General features: G+C 33.4%; 1 protein-coding gene across 1 annotated transcript in view; it reads left to right on the top strand.

Annotated features, from left to right (window-relative positions):
• Nucleotides 1-15,147, top strand: part of LOC116774453 (helicostatins) — a 28,476-nt gene extending 13,329 nt beyond the window's left edge. Inside the window, exons 2-4 of the mRNA XM_032667192.2 lie at nt 14,037-14,249; nt 14,569-14,696; nt 14,775-15,147. Coding sequence (XP_032523083.1) covers nt 14,038-14,249; nt 14,569-14,696; nt 14,775-15,082 — 648 coding nt within the window. The 5' untranslated portion in view covers nt 14,037 and the 3' untranslated portion in view covers nt 15,083-15,147. The remainder of the gene's footprint in view (nt 1-14,036; nt 14,250-14,568; nt 14,697-14,774) is intronic.
• The last annotated feature ends 706 nt before the right edge of the window (nt 15,148-15,853 follow it).

Here is a 15,853-nt window from a genome sequence, read left to right as displayed (position 1 = left end):
TGCTTTATTTTTTTAATATTAAATTTTCTTATTTCTCAATCGATAAAAACATGCATACAATACGTTAACTTATCTAGAAAAGGCGTTTTAGTTCCCTATCCCATTAAAAATATTTTTTTATTGAATAGAACAAAGTATATTTTCCTATACGAGTATATGGTAACAAAGTTAAGTATATTATTAATTTACAAAAAGAAAGTTGAGAGTTTTGTGAAGACCTCAGCTAAAGAAAATCCCTGAATTAAACGAGGCCTAAACAAACGCACGGCTACCAAAGTTTATGTAACAATAAAGTCTTAGAGGAGACAGAAATCATGAATATATTACAATTTTTTATACTAAAAATAACAGGCTTATAATCTAGCTCTACAAAAAAACACATATTGTTTTTTTCAAAATCCGTTGTATAAAATTAAAATGGCATAAAAAATGTCTCTTGTAAATGACATCATATAAAACGACTGGTTGAGCAAATACAAAAGTTAAAATGAAAAATATAACTAAATAAAGAATTATTTTAATAAAAATATACATATTTTTTTCATATTTAAATGTAAAACAAAATAATAAACAACACTAATTAAGAAGTTCCCCAAAACTATAATGAAAAGACAAAGTAATTTAATCTGAACCAAAGCGCTTAGTTGTTTAAAGTTGTAAATTAATTGCCATATTTTTGAACAATCTCCACGGGGACTGACCCGCCACTATCCCCTTGTATTATTAACTCACTGCAAACTAACCTCATCTATGAATATTATATTAATCGGTTTACGTTAAAACTACATTTTACTGTTTCATAAAATACGTATTACTTAAATCCTAAAAAATAATAGCTTGACTTTAGAATATTTCATTCATTTATTTATTTTTTTAAATGTTAGTAATCCTGCTTATTTGTGGATAAATCTTTCATTTCTTTGATTTTTCATAATTGTAGTTAATCCTTCTAAGTTGTGAATAAACGTAGCAATGCTACGTTTATTGTGGCGTAGCAAAATTCGTAGAAGTACTACGTCAGCGTATAATGCTACCAATTTTATACCTCATTTCCAGTTTTCATCAAATTTCCTACTTGAATACCTTTCGTAGAAACATTGTGATTTTTACATTCTTATACTAGCGCATATATATGACTTGCATATTTTAATATAATAAAATTATTATATAAAGTATAAAATGGAAAACATACTTAAAAATTTACCAATACCTCTGTCAGTAATAACACAAATTGTTTTAAAGTAGAGCAATATTTTGAACGTTACTTTGTCGTGTGTTTGAACAAAAGACTATTTGAAAACTTGTTTCGTAACTTTAATATTACGACTGTTAATATTGCCACTGTTTTTTAATAGAATGGACATAAAATAAATTAGTCATACATTTAAGTGGAATATATATATATCCTCTTTAGTTGATAAACTTTCGTATAACTTCTCTTTAATTATGTTATACGTTATATATTTTTAAAGTTTTCACATCTGACCTTAAATAGAGTTAGGAATATTTTTATATTAATTATAATTTATAACTATGTATAAAAGTTGTATTTTTGTAAATCCGTAACAAAGACTACAGAGAGTATTAAAATTTACAATGTGCTGGTCCAAATTAATTCCCACCTGTATAATAATGAGTTACATTCATTTGTTTGTGTTTGATAAATTAGACTAAAATATATAACTATGATAAATTGCATTAAAAATTCCTAAAAATGTAGAAAAGTTGTAAAGTTGTAGAATATTTATTAATCGTTGGTAATAATTTTTAAAAAAAGATAAAAAGATTGGTAATCTTACTTCTATTCATTTCTATGAAGAGATTTTTTTTTTTTATTTATACGTGTATACTCAATTTGTTAAAGAAACAATAAAATTTTGATTTTGTAATTCATTTTGAATATATACAAATTTAAATTACAATTTTAAAATAATATTTAGAATAAAAAATGCAAACCTGCAACCTCCGGTCTATCGCCTTCCAGTTTCTTTACTAACTGAGATGTCATGTCGATTCAATATTTCCTATTTAAGTATTAAGATTAAGTTAAAAACTATTATAAAAGATTTTTATTTCAAATTCCCTGATTGAAAATCTGAAGTCTTGAAAATTTGCATTACTAGACACAATGCGTGACTTCAGTCGCTTGTATTATTTAATAAATATTTGAATTAAAACTGTTTTATATCATTATATACAACATATTTCCTTTCCTTAATAATTTCATAAAGTATAAAGTATATTTATTTTCACTCCCAAGACTCGTGAGTAATAAATAGTAAAAAAAAATATTCATATCTTTAAATGAAATCGGTCAGATATCTTATATTCATATTATAAATGATTTTTGAATAAGGATAGTTCTTAATGCGATTCAAAATTGAATATCTTACGTCAGTTTTAAGCTACGTCAGCTAAATGCTCGGGAGATATGAAATACAAAGAGCTATTGACAAGCACATTAAACTATTGTGTTCATATTCGGATTTGAAATTACGTCCAATGCAAGCGGTTAAAATTAATTCTGGCGCATACGTCTGGCTTGGGTGTAACCATTGTCTTTATTAGAACTTGTCGTATTTAGTTTCTGGGCACGAGAAATAAAATTTAAGGAAATAAAATTTGAAGGAAATTGATAGAGAAAAATCTAAATATGAGAGGAAAAAACGAGCTCTAACTCTCAAAAGGAGAAGCTATTTTTTATTTTTTTCAAATATTAACGAATAAAGATTATTATTTTAGATTAAATTATTGTTTAGATTATAAGATATGGAGCGGTTTTTTTTTGTATAAAATAGATATTTTCATTTACTTGCGCTTGTTATCACTTAATCCATCATCAAAGTATTTATGTAAAATATGTTAATTATTTTGAGCATCACATAAAATCGTTTTAGTATGTTAGTTAATAGCAATTTTACGATCATTTCATCGACAAGCCGGCGACGGCCAGCCATTTCAAAGGACTTGATAACTCAATTACCAACTAAATAAAATGTTTACCGTGTTAAAAACTACGGTGCAAGTGAAATAATTTACGTGTCGTAAACTATTAGGTCAAAATTTTAAATTATTATGATTTAGGATATCCCGGTTTTAATACAATTTTTTTTATAGAATCTGTGTATAGAGGTACGGAATAAGTAATGTTATTTAAAACTCTACATAAACAGTTAATACTAGCCTTTTAAGCCGCTATATAAGGTGCTCTTCGAATTACCTTCCACCCCTCCGTCGTCTTCTGAAATCCAACAGGCATGAGGCATGTACTAAAAGTACTATTTTAAACAAGCATTAACATTTTAAAAATATAGAACCGATAAATTTGAAATTCAAAAGAAGACTTTTTCTTATAAAACCAAAAAACCTAAGAGTGGTTTATGAAAATACCCTTTAAAAGATAAGAGAAGGTGGAATACTGTCAGATACAAAACCTACTAAATCTTTTATACTATGCTAATAAAAGATCGTAAGTGATTTTTACTTTTCCAATTTACTACAATTCTCAATATATTTTATCCTACAAATCACAGCATAAACGACAACAACAAAGAAATCCCAAATCTAGGAGAGCACAATGATATAATTCTCTGAAAGAGGTATAAATATCAATGAAGCCTCGCCAAGCTTATAACTCTTGCTTAACTGAATTAGCTTCAGTCGGGAACTAACCAAGGACTCTAAGAATATATAAACATATTATACGTATAGATTTTTTGCTTACATGCCCTACATCAAGGCCTCTTTTATTATAAAAAGAAACACTGAAAGATAATTAATCTATTTACTTTAACAATATACTAACGCCATAAAATAGTTAAACATCCATTTAAAATACGTTTATAAAAATGATATTAAATAAAATGATATTCAGTTTACGTTCTAAAAATAATATACAAGGTTACCAATATTAGTTTTATATGCAAATATAACTCGACCAGCAATAACACAGCTACGTATTTCACATGGAGTTCAAAGCAGTTTTACAAATATTGTATTGGATTTAATATTATGGGCCCATAGAAAACCTTTCCTTTCACCGCCGGTCCGCTCGGTATTCTTAGACATTTGTATCTCCACTACAATACAACGGGACCTATCAATAGCGCATCGAAGCCTAAAAAATAACACCTTTTGTTAAGAGTCCGTGTTTAAAATACCCCATTGTTGTGTGTCTAAAGATTCATTGATACGCGAATCATTGTTTTAAAACTTTTTGTTTCTTAAACATTATGTCCGAAATGTTTAGTAAAAATATTTTATAATTAAAAAAAGTAAATCTATTTCTTTGATTTCGACATAATGGCTCAAAAATAGGTTCTGCAATTAAATATAAGATTTCAAATGGAAGGTCTGTTGTCGCCTTACTTTTTGTTTTATATTCAAGTAATAAAAAGTGTGCTACTCCGCTTATTACTCGCACTATCAATTAACTAATTGAATTGTATGACGATTTAATTAATTAAGTCTGTTTGTTGTTGCCTGAAGAAATACAACATATAACTTAAGCTAACGCACCTCATATCTATGACACGTTACAAGATTATTTCTCGAAACCATAGGCCATATAATTACTGCATTATATATAGATATAAATATTTTTTATTTGAATCCTTATAACAAATAATAAGATTCATTTCCTTTATAAATAATGATCTTGTGAAGTTTTATATTTAATACAATTCATATATTTAATATTTTTCATGAATTATGTAGACTATGTCGGGTGACTTTGACCACGCCTCAACTATTGACACGTCCGACGGGTTTGTATTCAATTAGGTCAATTGAAATACACGTTTAGTCTGTATGACGAAGGCAAAAACTTAATAAAAACGTAAAACACTCATAACAAAACCTTCTCTACCCCTTTCTTAGTATATACTCAAGTAATTTTATGTGTTAAATAATTCTTAACATCGTTAAACATTAAAAAGGAATCCACTAGTAGCCATTCTTCAGTCCTTTAGAGATTGAAACTTAACTGCAAGATTTGTTCTAGAAACCTGCAAAATAAACACAGCAACAAACAGATAAGTTTAGCAAATTCTTTTAAATTTTTAATTATATAGTGGTTTTAAATTACTTGCCACTATAGTTCTCTACGTGAATGTTTCTGTACGCTATTTAATATTTAAAATGGGGCAACAGGCCAACACACTAATATATTCTTTTAAAAGGTCATTGTAACTCTCAAACAAATTAACTCAATAAGCTCTGTCTGTTATAAACTTGGGAAATTGTAAGTCACGGTTTTTAGTTACAATTTAATTTTTTACAGCAAGTTATAGCGACGGTTAATGTGAGATACTATAAAAATATGTACAGAGATTGTATTCTGTCAACTCCAAAGTTGAGCTCATTTTGATATTACAGTACATTATACATAACTGTCATTAAGATTGCGACTTTAAATATACCTGATGAAGATTGATTTTAAGTTTTTTTATATTTATTTTTATGGCTATGTTCGTCCAATAAACATTTTACAGTTATAATTATAGTAAGCTCATTACGTTTGAAGTTGAAAGAATAACTCCTTAGCCAATTACATAATTAATCGAACGTTATAAATGAAACACCTCGTCTGCCCGTGATCACGGTTGCTGCAAAGTAACCGAAACGTCGGGATTATGTAGTTTTTAAATAATAAAATCCGCGTAGTATATCCGAATAACACTAGTTTCATTTAAATGAATACTCGCGAAAATCTTAGATCTCGTTATAAATGAAAGAGTATACATACATAATATGCATTATACTGATAAAAATATTTTGTTATGGAAGTTTGAAATTGGATAACAGCACATTAAAATAGTAAAAAAAATATACCTCAAAACATATTACGTACAAAATCTTTGTTATTGCCACACTATGATTAAAACTGTATTCGGATCTGATAACTAATCAAAGCTATCTACTATATAAGTGTTACATGATATTCGTTTTGCGTCGTTTTGATTATGAGTGGGTATTTATAGCAATAACATGATGTCTTGTTTGTTGGAATCCTCGTCGTAAATTCATTCGTTACGTATTTCATTGTTATATAAACGGTAAAAATTTTTGCAAACATTTAACTGACCACAAAAGCAAAGCTTAGGTCTTATATAATCGTGTATTTTGTCACTATTTAATCCTCGGATTGAATATTTTATATTTCAGACCAGATAGGTCAGTCTAAATAATTTCACACAGCTAAAATGGCCGGTGTCCCGAAATAAACTTGTAAATAGAAACTCACTTGATTATGATTAAATGTTATAATGAAGTAGAAAGTATTTTATAATTTTTTTTTTATATATTTTCAGAAGAAAAAGATTAATTCGGAAAAAAATACATAGAAATGCAAATTATATGGAATTATTTTTTATCAAGATCATTAACACCTAGATAATGTGGAAGAAACGTCGTTTTTGGTGTATTTAAATATACTATAATATGATTTTTATAATTTCAGTTATATTTAAAACAATAGCTTCGCAATAACTTTTAATGACGTCGATAAATGATGTTGATAAATTTGTTAGAAATGTCAACAAGATCATAATCTGCGTCAAGTAAGCTATTATAATGAGGTCGAGTGAGTTAAGGTTTATGGCAAGATTCACGATATCATATATCAAAAGTTATAGGAACTTTTTCAACCAATAATATTGATATAATATGAAATTCTTAAAAAACAAATAAACTTAATTAATATTGGCAAATAGATACTTATTTAAACTACATTATGTTTATAGAGAGTAAAAACAAAAGCTATTAAAATACACTTATTAAAACACGTGATCCGGTAAGGTAAGGTAATACGGTAATATTACAAATGGAAGTTTGTATTGTTTGTTCCCAAATAATGCACACACTACAAGATCTCTTTGGATGAAGCCCTTTATATACAGGCCAGTTTCCGTGTCATAAATCTCTTATTCCCAAAATAATAAGGGTCTAAAAAACTAACGAAACCTCGGATGAAATTCAGATGACAGTTTCTAATGCGATTTTCGTACTACTTTAAGAATCTTTTCATTATTTCATTGAACCTAATTATGATAATGACATAAAAACGAACAAAAATCGATCAAGACAACAATATTATACCCAATCATAATATTTTATCTCGAGCGAGATACATATTTTATCTACGTCTGTCACAAACGAATCTCTTCTTCTTCTTCTTCTTCCTGGCAATTATCCCAGCATTAGCCAGGGTCTGCCTTCCTGCTCAAACTCCTCCACTTTGCACGGTCTTTAGCATCCGCGGTGGTAAGTCCATTGGCTCTCATATCCTGCTTCACGGTGTCCAGCCATCGCTTTCTTGGGCGTCCTGGGGGTGTTGCTCCAGGGACCGACATGTCAAGGCAAATTTTTCCGACGTAATTCTCAGGCCGGCGTGCAACGTGGCCATACCATCTCAGGCGACTCTCTTGAAGCTTATCCGCTACGTCACGGACTCCAAGACTACCTCGGATAAATGTGTTACGTATACGGTCAGCCCGCGTTACGCCACACATCCACCTCAGCATCTTCATCTCCGTGACGTGAAGCTCCTGAGTGTGCCTGGACAGTGTTGGCCAACATTCGCTTCCATATAAGAGAACCGGTCGGATTATGCTCTTGTATATTATTCCCTTGAGCTTGGTAGGTATTCTGCGATCGCAGACCACACCTGTGACCTCACGCCATTTCGCCCAAGCAGCGCTGATCCGGGCTTGGACATCGTGATCGATGCCTCCGGACTCATGCAGAATAGATCCAAGGTACCTGAACTTTTCCGACTTAACGGCTGGTTCAGGACCTATATGGATAGTGCAAGAGTCCGGGCTTCCGCAAGCCATGTACTCGGTCTTTGTCACATTTAGTTTAAGACCACCGTTCTCAAGCGTACCCTTCCAGAGGTTCACTCTTCGCTCTAGCGTCAACCTGCTCTCATCAATGAGCGCTATGTCATCGGCATACATCATCAGCCATGGAGGCTCGTCCTGGATGTTAGCCGAGACAGTGTCCAGCACTACATTGAACAAGAAGGGGCTAAGAGCCGAGCCTTGGTGAACCCCTACTGAGATCGGAAAGGGTTTTGTATCGCCAACAGCAGTCCTAACCATTGAAACGGAATCGCGGTACATGTCTCTGATGATGTCAATATAGGCCTCAGGGATCCCTTTGAATCGCAATGCCCACCAGATACATTGACGAGGCACGCAGTCAAAGGCCTTCTGCAGATCTAGGAATGCGACATGCAGAGCTCTCCTTTTTTCCCTGTATGCCTCCATCAGAGTTCTGATGGCAAAGATGGCGTCCAAGGTGCCCGATCCTGGCTGAAATCCATATTGACATTCCGAGACAGTACACTCTCGGCGGAGCCTGAGGTCGATCATACGCTCAAAGAGCTTCATGGTGTGACTCATGATCTTAACGCCCCTATAACTACCACAATCTTGAACACTGCCCCTGCCTTTGTATATAGGGGTAATGTAACTATAACGCCACTGATGTGGCATAGTCCCAGTGTTCAAGACGCGGTTAAAAAGGTCCGTCAGTATGAGCACACCAAGAGAGCCCAATGATTTCCACGCTTCGATCGGAATATCGTCAGGTCCCACCGCTTTCCGATTCTTCATGCGTCGAAGACAATTCCGAGTTTCGTCAGGTGTTATCGGGGCAATAAGTCCAAGATTAGGAGGTATTTCGGTTGGAAGACTGCACGGGTGCTGAGTATTTAGCAACTCCTTGAAGTAGCATCTCCATCTCTCCTTCACAGAGGCATGATTACACAGCAACGTGCCTTGGGAATCTTTCACGCTAAGACATTTTGCGATATCTTGCGTCGCCTTATCCCGAGCTCGTGCCAATTTGTAAATGAGCTTCTGCCCCTCCGCAGTTTCAAGTGTATCATATAATGGTGATAACCTATCACTGCGGGCTCTGGCAACAGCCCTTTTACTGGCACGTTTCGCTGCTATGTACTCTAGTCTGTCTTCAGGAGAGTTTGATTGCTGCCACTTCTTAAAGGCAGTCTTCTTTTCACGAATCACCTCCTGCACTTCGTCATTCCACCACCATGTCTCCTTGTCAATGACCCGTCCTCCCTTAGAAAGGCCTAGAACTCGTTTACCTGCTGTGATAATTGCTGACTGGGCTCGATCCCAAACTTCCTGAGCAGTTTCGGTATTAGTCGACAGATTTTGACTCTCAACCTCTGCCCGAAAGCTGGTCTGCATCGTTCCATTCAGCAACCACCACCTGAGGCGAGGCTTACGTTTCTCGGCCACTTTCTTTTTCGGGATAACGACATAGTCCATGACAAGAAGTCGATGTTGGGCCGTCAGGCTTTCACCAGGAATGACTTTACAGTTAGTCACCTTGCCGATATGACGCCGTCTGGTCAGCAGATAATCTATTTGGGTTGAGTGGGACCCGCTCTTATACGTGATAAGGTGCTGTGGAGTCTTTTGGAAGAACGTATTCACGACGGCTAAGTCAGACGCAATACAGGTTCTGAGAATATTTTCTCCCTCTGCATTGCGGCGACCATAACCAAAACCACCGTGTACACGATCAAATGTTTCCGCAGCCCTACCTACGTGGCCATTTAAGTCCCCCCCAACTATGATTACTTCAGCAGCTGGTATAGCACGTAGAACCTCTTCAAATTGCTCCCAGAATGACTCTTTTTCGGACCCGCTACATCCAGCCTGAGGAGTATAAGCACTGATCAAGTTAGTAATCACTCCCTCGATCAGTACCCGCACCCGCATCAGGCGGTCGCAGCGACGATCAACTTCAAGAAGACCATTCCGAAGCTCTTCAGATAGCACTACCGCTACACCAGCTTTACCTGAAGGCGACCCAGTGTATATCAGCCGGTAACCCTGTCCGATGTTCCGAGACTTATTGCCCTTCCAGCGAGTTTCCTGGAGGAACGCACACTGGACCCGACGTCTCATGAGTACATCTGCGAGTTCTCTGCATCGTCCGGTTAGAGAGCCAATATTCCACGTTGCAAAGCGGAGTTTCCTTTGGGGTACTAACGTCTTTACCCGTGCCCGTACTTGACACGGTAGCCCTTGCCCACTTATCGCAGGTGTAGGGCGATGTGCCTGCGCGTCGTTTATCGGCGACGCCCTAGCCGTACCCAGTCCATAAACTTTTGCAACCATAAGAGTGGCGGGAGTGGTTTTAACGGAGCGACTGCCGTCTGACCTCCAAAACCCCGTTTTCCGGGTAAAACCAGGAAAGGAAAAGATAGAGAAGGGGGGAAAGAGGTTAGGAAGGGGAATGAGGGGAGGTACGGGACACCACCTTCATGGACTGAGGATAGAGGTATGAAAGTGGTGGCTCGAGGATCCGGGGTCGCGTACCCGTATGCCCAAGGCTAAATATCGGAAAAAATATAAGCAAAAGCTATAATTTTAATTACCTATTTAAATGGTTTGCTGTAGTTGCCTTTAAGCGAGAGTATATCGTTTTTTTTAAATATATATATATATGAAAGAATTTAAGTATTAACGTGACTGTAGTTAAAAAAGTCTTAAAAGAAATAAATAACGAACTGTTTCTTTTTATCAACTTAGTTAATTAAGGTAATCATTGGTTCGGTTTCGGTTACTTTACAGCAACCGTGATCACGGGCAGACGAGATGAGAATTTATTCGAGAGTATGTAGGTAAAATAACGCATAGTGAATCTGAAAAAATTCTGATTACTTTAAGTCCTAAACTACTTTGAGACGCACTATTTACATAATAAATTAAAACTTACAACTTATTTGCATTCTTTAAAAATATAGTTTGCCATATTATACAATTCTCAAACCACCGTGCGATTTCAAAGTTCTACTGAAATAATTTCGTGTAATATTTAGTCAGGTCGACTAAACTATAAGGTCAGCTGTAACATGCATATGCTAGGACGTACCGGCTGCTGAATTAATGACTTAACTAATACGTGATCCGACGGTGCAAAACGTTCAATCATTATCGCTGGAAGTGACTGGAAACATATCGGTTTGCTGTTGGATGGACACTTACATATATAACTACGCAACCTCTGTGTATTATTGATTTGAAGGGACTTTAGTTTTCTGGGGTTTTATTAAACAATCAGTGTGAGAAACAGAAGATTTGTAACAGAAAAACTCGTCGATTTTCATGTGTTTTTTCAATTACGAACTACGTCTACATTATATTTGTTACTTTATTTCAGTTGAACTACAACTTATCACCCATAGCTAACTACTAAAAATCATCTCTTTATATATTTAAAAGCCAAATTTGGCTCACAAACACTGACCTTTGGATAACTCAATGATGCTTATTAGCAATGAGTACGGCGCGGCGTTTGCAAAACATATTCCACATCTATTTCGGGCGTATTCAAATCACTCAGTCAAATTGTGTTTTTAATACAAACAATCTTAAAATAAATCCTTTCAACGTTATAAAACATTTAGTTCATATTTTTCCACAAATAAAATATACAAAGCATTTATGTGAACCCGAATATAGTACGTTATTCTAACTATGTACTCGATACAACCATACGGATTCTCTTTTCAATCTTGCACACTTACGTACATTTCAATTCTTTCAAACAATATTAATATCATTCATATTGAATTCAAATCAGACTATGATATACGGATAACGATTTATTACATAATATTTTACTTTAGAGCAACTACGAACATTCATAAAGGTTGCAACATTCAATATTGTATTTACTAACAGGAAATGTATTACGTAATATTCTCTTGTATTCCAAAACTTGTAAGATAACCAAATAACTGTAATTGTTAAATGAATTGAATTCCAATACCATTTTTTATCCGCGTCACGTAACGTCACTGAAAGGATTTTGAAAGTGCTGTTCGGAAACAGGCGTCACGTCTCAAACATCGGCGGATCATTATGATAAAAATAACTTCCCTGAATCGCTATTTCAGTTTTTTGTTTGGAATTCATTCTTCATCTCACGCGACCTGAATAAACAAGGTCCGTCGTAACAAACCTCTTTAGAATGTAATTATAATAATTTTCTAAACTCTCATTTTTTTTACACCTTTTATAGCGAAATTTGCAAAATAAAGTGTCAATTACAAATACGACTTGGAGTTATTATAATTGACTGCTGTCAGTCTCGATTGCGTCCATTAAAGTTATTACGAGTAATTGAGATATAATCGATAAGGAGCAAATAACTTAAAAAAGGAATATCTTATAAAATAAAAGTAACTATTTTGATGTTATTCGTTAATTTTTTTACTAAATATAATTATCGTAATTCTTAAACTTTATTAAAGAATATGTTTACGTCAAAAATATCTATTCTATTTTTATATATATTTTATTTATCTCTAAAAATATATTATGACTACCCTTTCTCAATAACCTGTGTTACAGAATTCAAAAATCTGAAATTTAATATGAACTGTTCTGTTACTATTCGATAAACCTTCACTAACCGCATTTTAATCAAAGAAATCTAAACCTTAATACCATTGTAAGTCGGTTTAAAACTACTAAATTCCCACTTATTAATGTCAACGAGGAAGAAAGAAATGTTAAATAGTCAGATATAAATATTACATTTCACTCAATTTGAACACAACCGCAAATCAATTTAACGTTGTGACGAAACTTAGCCAATTAGATGTGAATTTTGATTTCAATTCAAGTGTAATTTACACGTCTATATACAGAAGTTCTTCGATTACATAGCGTTGTCTGTCTGCCTTTGTTCGACCGTTAGTTCCAGTTAGTTTAGGAGCTATAATCGAATGTGTGCATCCACCGTGAAAGTCGTATTGGAACAGTTTATAATTCGGTTATCCAAAAACCGAATGTCTGCGGTTTAGTGTACATTTACATTGATACTGAATATTATATTACGTTTGTTCATATTTCAAATATAACTCTATTTTACGTACATAAACTTATATTTGATACATGCGTAACAAAGTGTCAATATTTACGATGAACCGGCTGATATTAAAATTATTATGTTACTTAATATTCTCGTAGATCAATGTTGCTAACGTTAATGTACCAACTTAGTCATTAAAAAAATTAAAATAACAAATTTGTACAATAATTATGAAAAAATATTTAAATTTGAGTTAAACAAAACGAAATATAATTAGAGACATAATGAACGATTGACTTGCCTTTAATATCAATAAATAATACCTAAAATTATTGAAACTTGATATAATTCGATAAAAATATAATTAATAGCTTTATAAATGAAGAGTTATAAACTAAAAATGTATACAAGCTGTGGTATACACAGAGGTCCTACATACTCATTTGAAGTATCACACACTCTGACACATAAATTAATTTATAAGTTACTGTACTATAAAGTACTTTTATTTTTCTTAAAGTACTGACACTTTTTCATCATTTTCTTAATAAATTGATTTAATAGATTTAATATATATACTATAGCTGTATATAATATTCGCAATATATTTTTTAATACACTTGGCCATAAAATATATGACAGAAACTAATAATAACAATAATATTATGTAAATAATCCCTCATATTTGATACACAATGCAATAACGTCGTAATGCGAGGCCCCGTGTGGGCCGTGAAGCCTAGATTAGGCCTCCCGTTGAGGCGCAGGCCCCGAAATTATACGTATAAGTTAATAAAAGATATCCTATCTTAGATCCGTACCATAAAAATTACGTGTTTCTAAGATGGATGGATGGATAAATATGAATAAAAGACTTGTTTTACATAAATATAATATAATCTATATCTAAAAGATAAGATCATCAGTGGTATATTTATAAATAAATAAAAAAATTATATTCATATAAATATATAAAATTTTGAAAATTCTTTAACACAGAACACAATAAAGAACTTCCATGCACATTCAATTAAATACTTTACAGAAACAAAACTACGGCAAACCATTTTATTTTTCTAATAATTACGTAACCATTGATCTGTATTGGAAAAATACTTAAAAACTGGAATCATTTGAAACTTTTTCAATATTCTTCATTGACTTGAACTCCTCAGGATGATATCCACATCCGTGATCATCATGCTGATGTTTGGAGCCGCTGTCTGCATGCCAGAGACAGCTGGTGATCATGAACATCAAGATGTCCACGACAATTTGGCGTTGGAGAAACGGTCGCCACACTATAACTTCGGCCTCGGAAAACGGGCGTACAGTTACGTCTCGGAATACAAACGGCTGCCTGTGTACAATTTCGGATTAGGAAAACGGTGAGTTTTAAAATCTACTTATCTTGCTACTCTTTAAACTATGTCTCGAATTTAAGCAAACTAAACTCTGTAACGGTAAAAACGGAATGGAGTAATAATAGACTCTCGTATTAATTATTTGAGTTATATATTATGTATAAAATTAAGAGTTTTTAATAGAAAAAAAAACTAATAGAAGTTTTTGATACTTAAATAATTGATAGTATAAAATAAATAAAAACTTTTTGATAATCAATAATTACAAATTCAAAAGCAAGACAACATTGTCGAATGTTTTTCTAGTTTTGGTACTGATTGTTATTGTTTTTGTTGACTTAAGATCACGCCCGTACTCATTCGGTCTCGGCAAACGTTCAGTAGAAGACGATCAGAGCGATGAAGAGTTCCCAATGGACATTGACCAACCTACCTTGACCGATATCTTTGAACAGTATGACGAAATGCCAGGTAACTAGATATATCCATTACTTTACCCAGAAATAAAGAAAAAATTAAAAAAATTGATTAATTTATTGTTATTAACAGTATACGACGCAAAGAGAGCTCGCCCGTACAGTTTCGGTCTGGGCAAACGGCTATCCGAAAATACTGATGACGTGGACGAGAAACGCACCCGCATGTACGACTTCGGGCTCGGGAAACGACCTCAGTTGTACAGCTTCGGTTTGGGAAAACGAGCCAGGAACTACAATTTCGGTCTCGGTAAACGTTACAGCGGCAAATTCAACTTCGGCCTTGGAAAGCGGGAGAGGGATCTTCACAGGTTTAGCTTCGGTCTCGGCAAAAGATCCGCGGATTCCGTCGACGACGCCGACAATTACATGGACGTTTAGATTTATAACGATATTTGGATGGAAACTTGTGTGGAATCTGAGCTGAATATACCGTTACAAACAAACCTCGTTTCATTTATCACTTTGAATTCAAATAGAGTTTGTCTTTTACAAAATCATGAATGATTTATAAGTTTAATTGTGAAAATGACAGCCGATTTTCACAATTAAATGTTCATTAATATTATAAACATTCCACGTAAGTTTTCATTATTATGTACATTATATAAAATCGATTTGAAATTACTCTGTAAGTGAATATTTTTCCTTTGCTTATTTCCTAAAGTAGTTCTCCCTCCTAACAAAATGGCCGATAAATGTTTCAATCTATTCCATTATAATATGTAAATTACTGTTAATGTAGTCTTGTGTAAGATTATCTGTGTAAGTTGCTTATTTGTAATAAAAATATTTTGAGGCTACTAATACACATTCCACCGGATCTTGAAACTTTGTGTGCCAAAAACCTGTTCTCTTTGTCCCCCTGTTCATTTTGATGATTTAGTCAATTAGTTAAACAAGCTATAGCTGTAGTTCATTAACGGTACTTACTTTATCCAAGACTTGTAAGATGTTTTAATTATAACTGTTAATTATGGAAGTGATGAAATATATACAAATAATAGAAGATTGCATCATTTCATTGTTTTCTTCATCACCTGATTTTTACCACGAATTTTTAATTAAGTAAACTAAAGCATAGTTTGAAAATTAACAAACCTATGGATGTGAAAATCAAAGATTGCGGCTATCGTTAAAGGAACTTAGATA

The sequence above is a fragment of the Danaus plexippus genome, chromosome 26 (assembly GCF_018135715.1).
Source record: "Danaus plexippus chromosome 26, MEX_DaPlex, whole genome shotgun sequence".
NCBI classification, from domain to species: Eukaryota; Metazoa; Arthropoda; class Insecta; order Lepidoptera; family Nymphalidae; genus Danaus; species Danaus plexippus.
The sequence above is the reverse complement of the archived record's forward strand: the minus strand, read 5'-3'. Positions and strand labels throughout refer to the sequence as shown.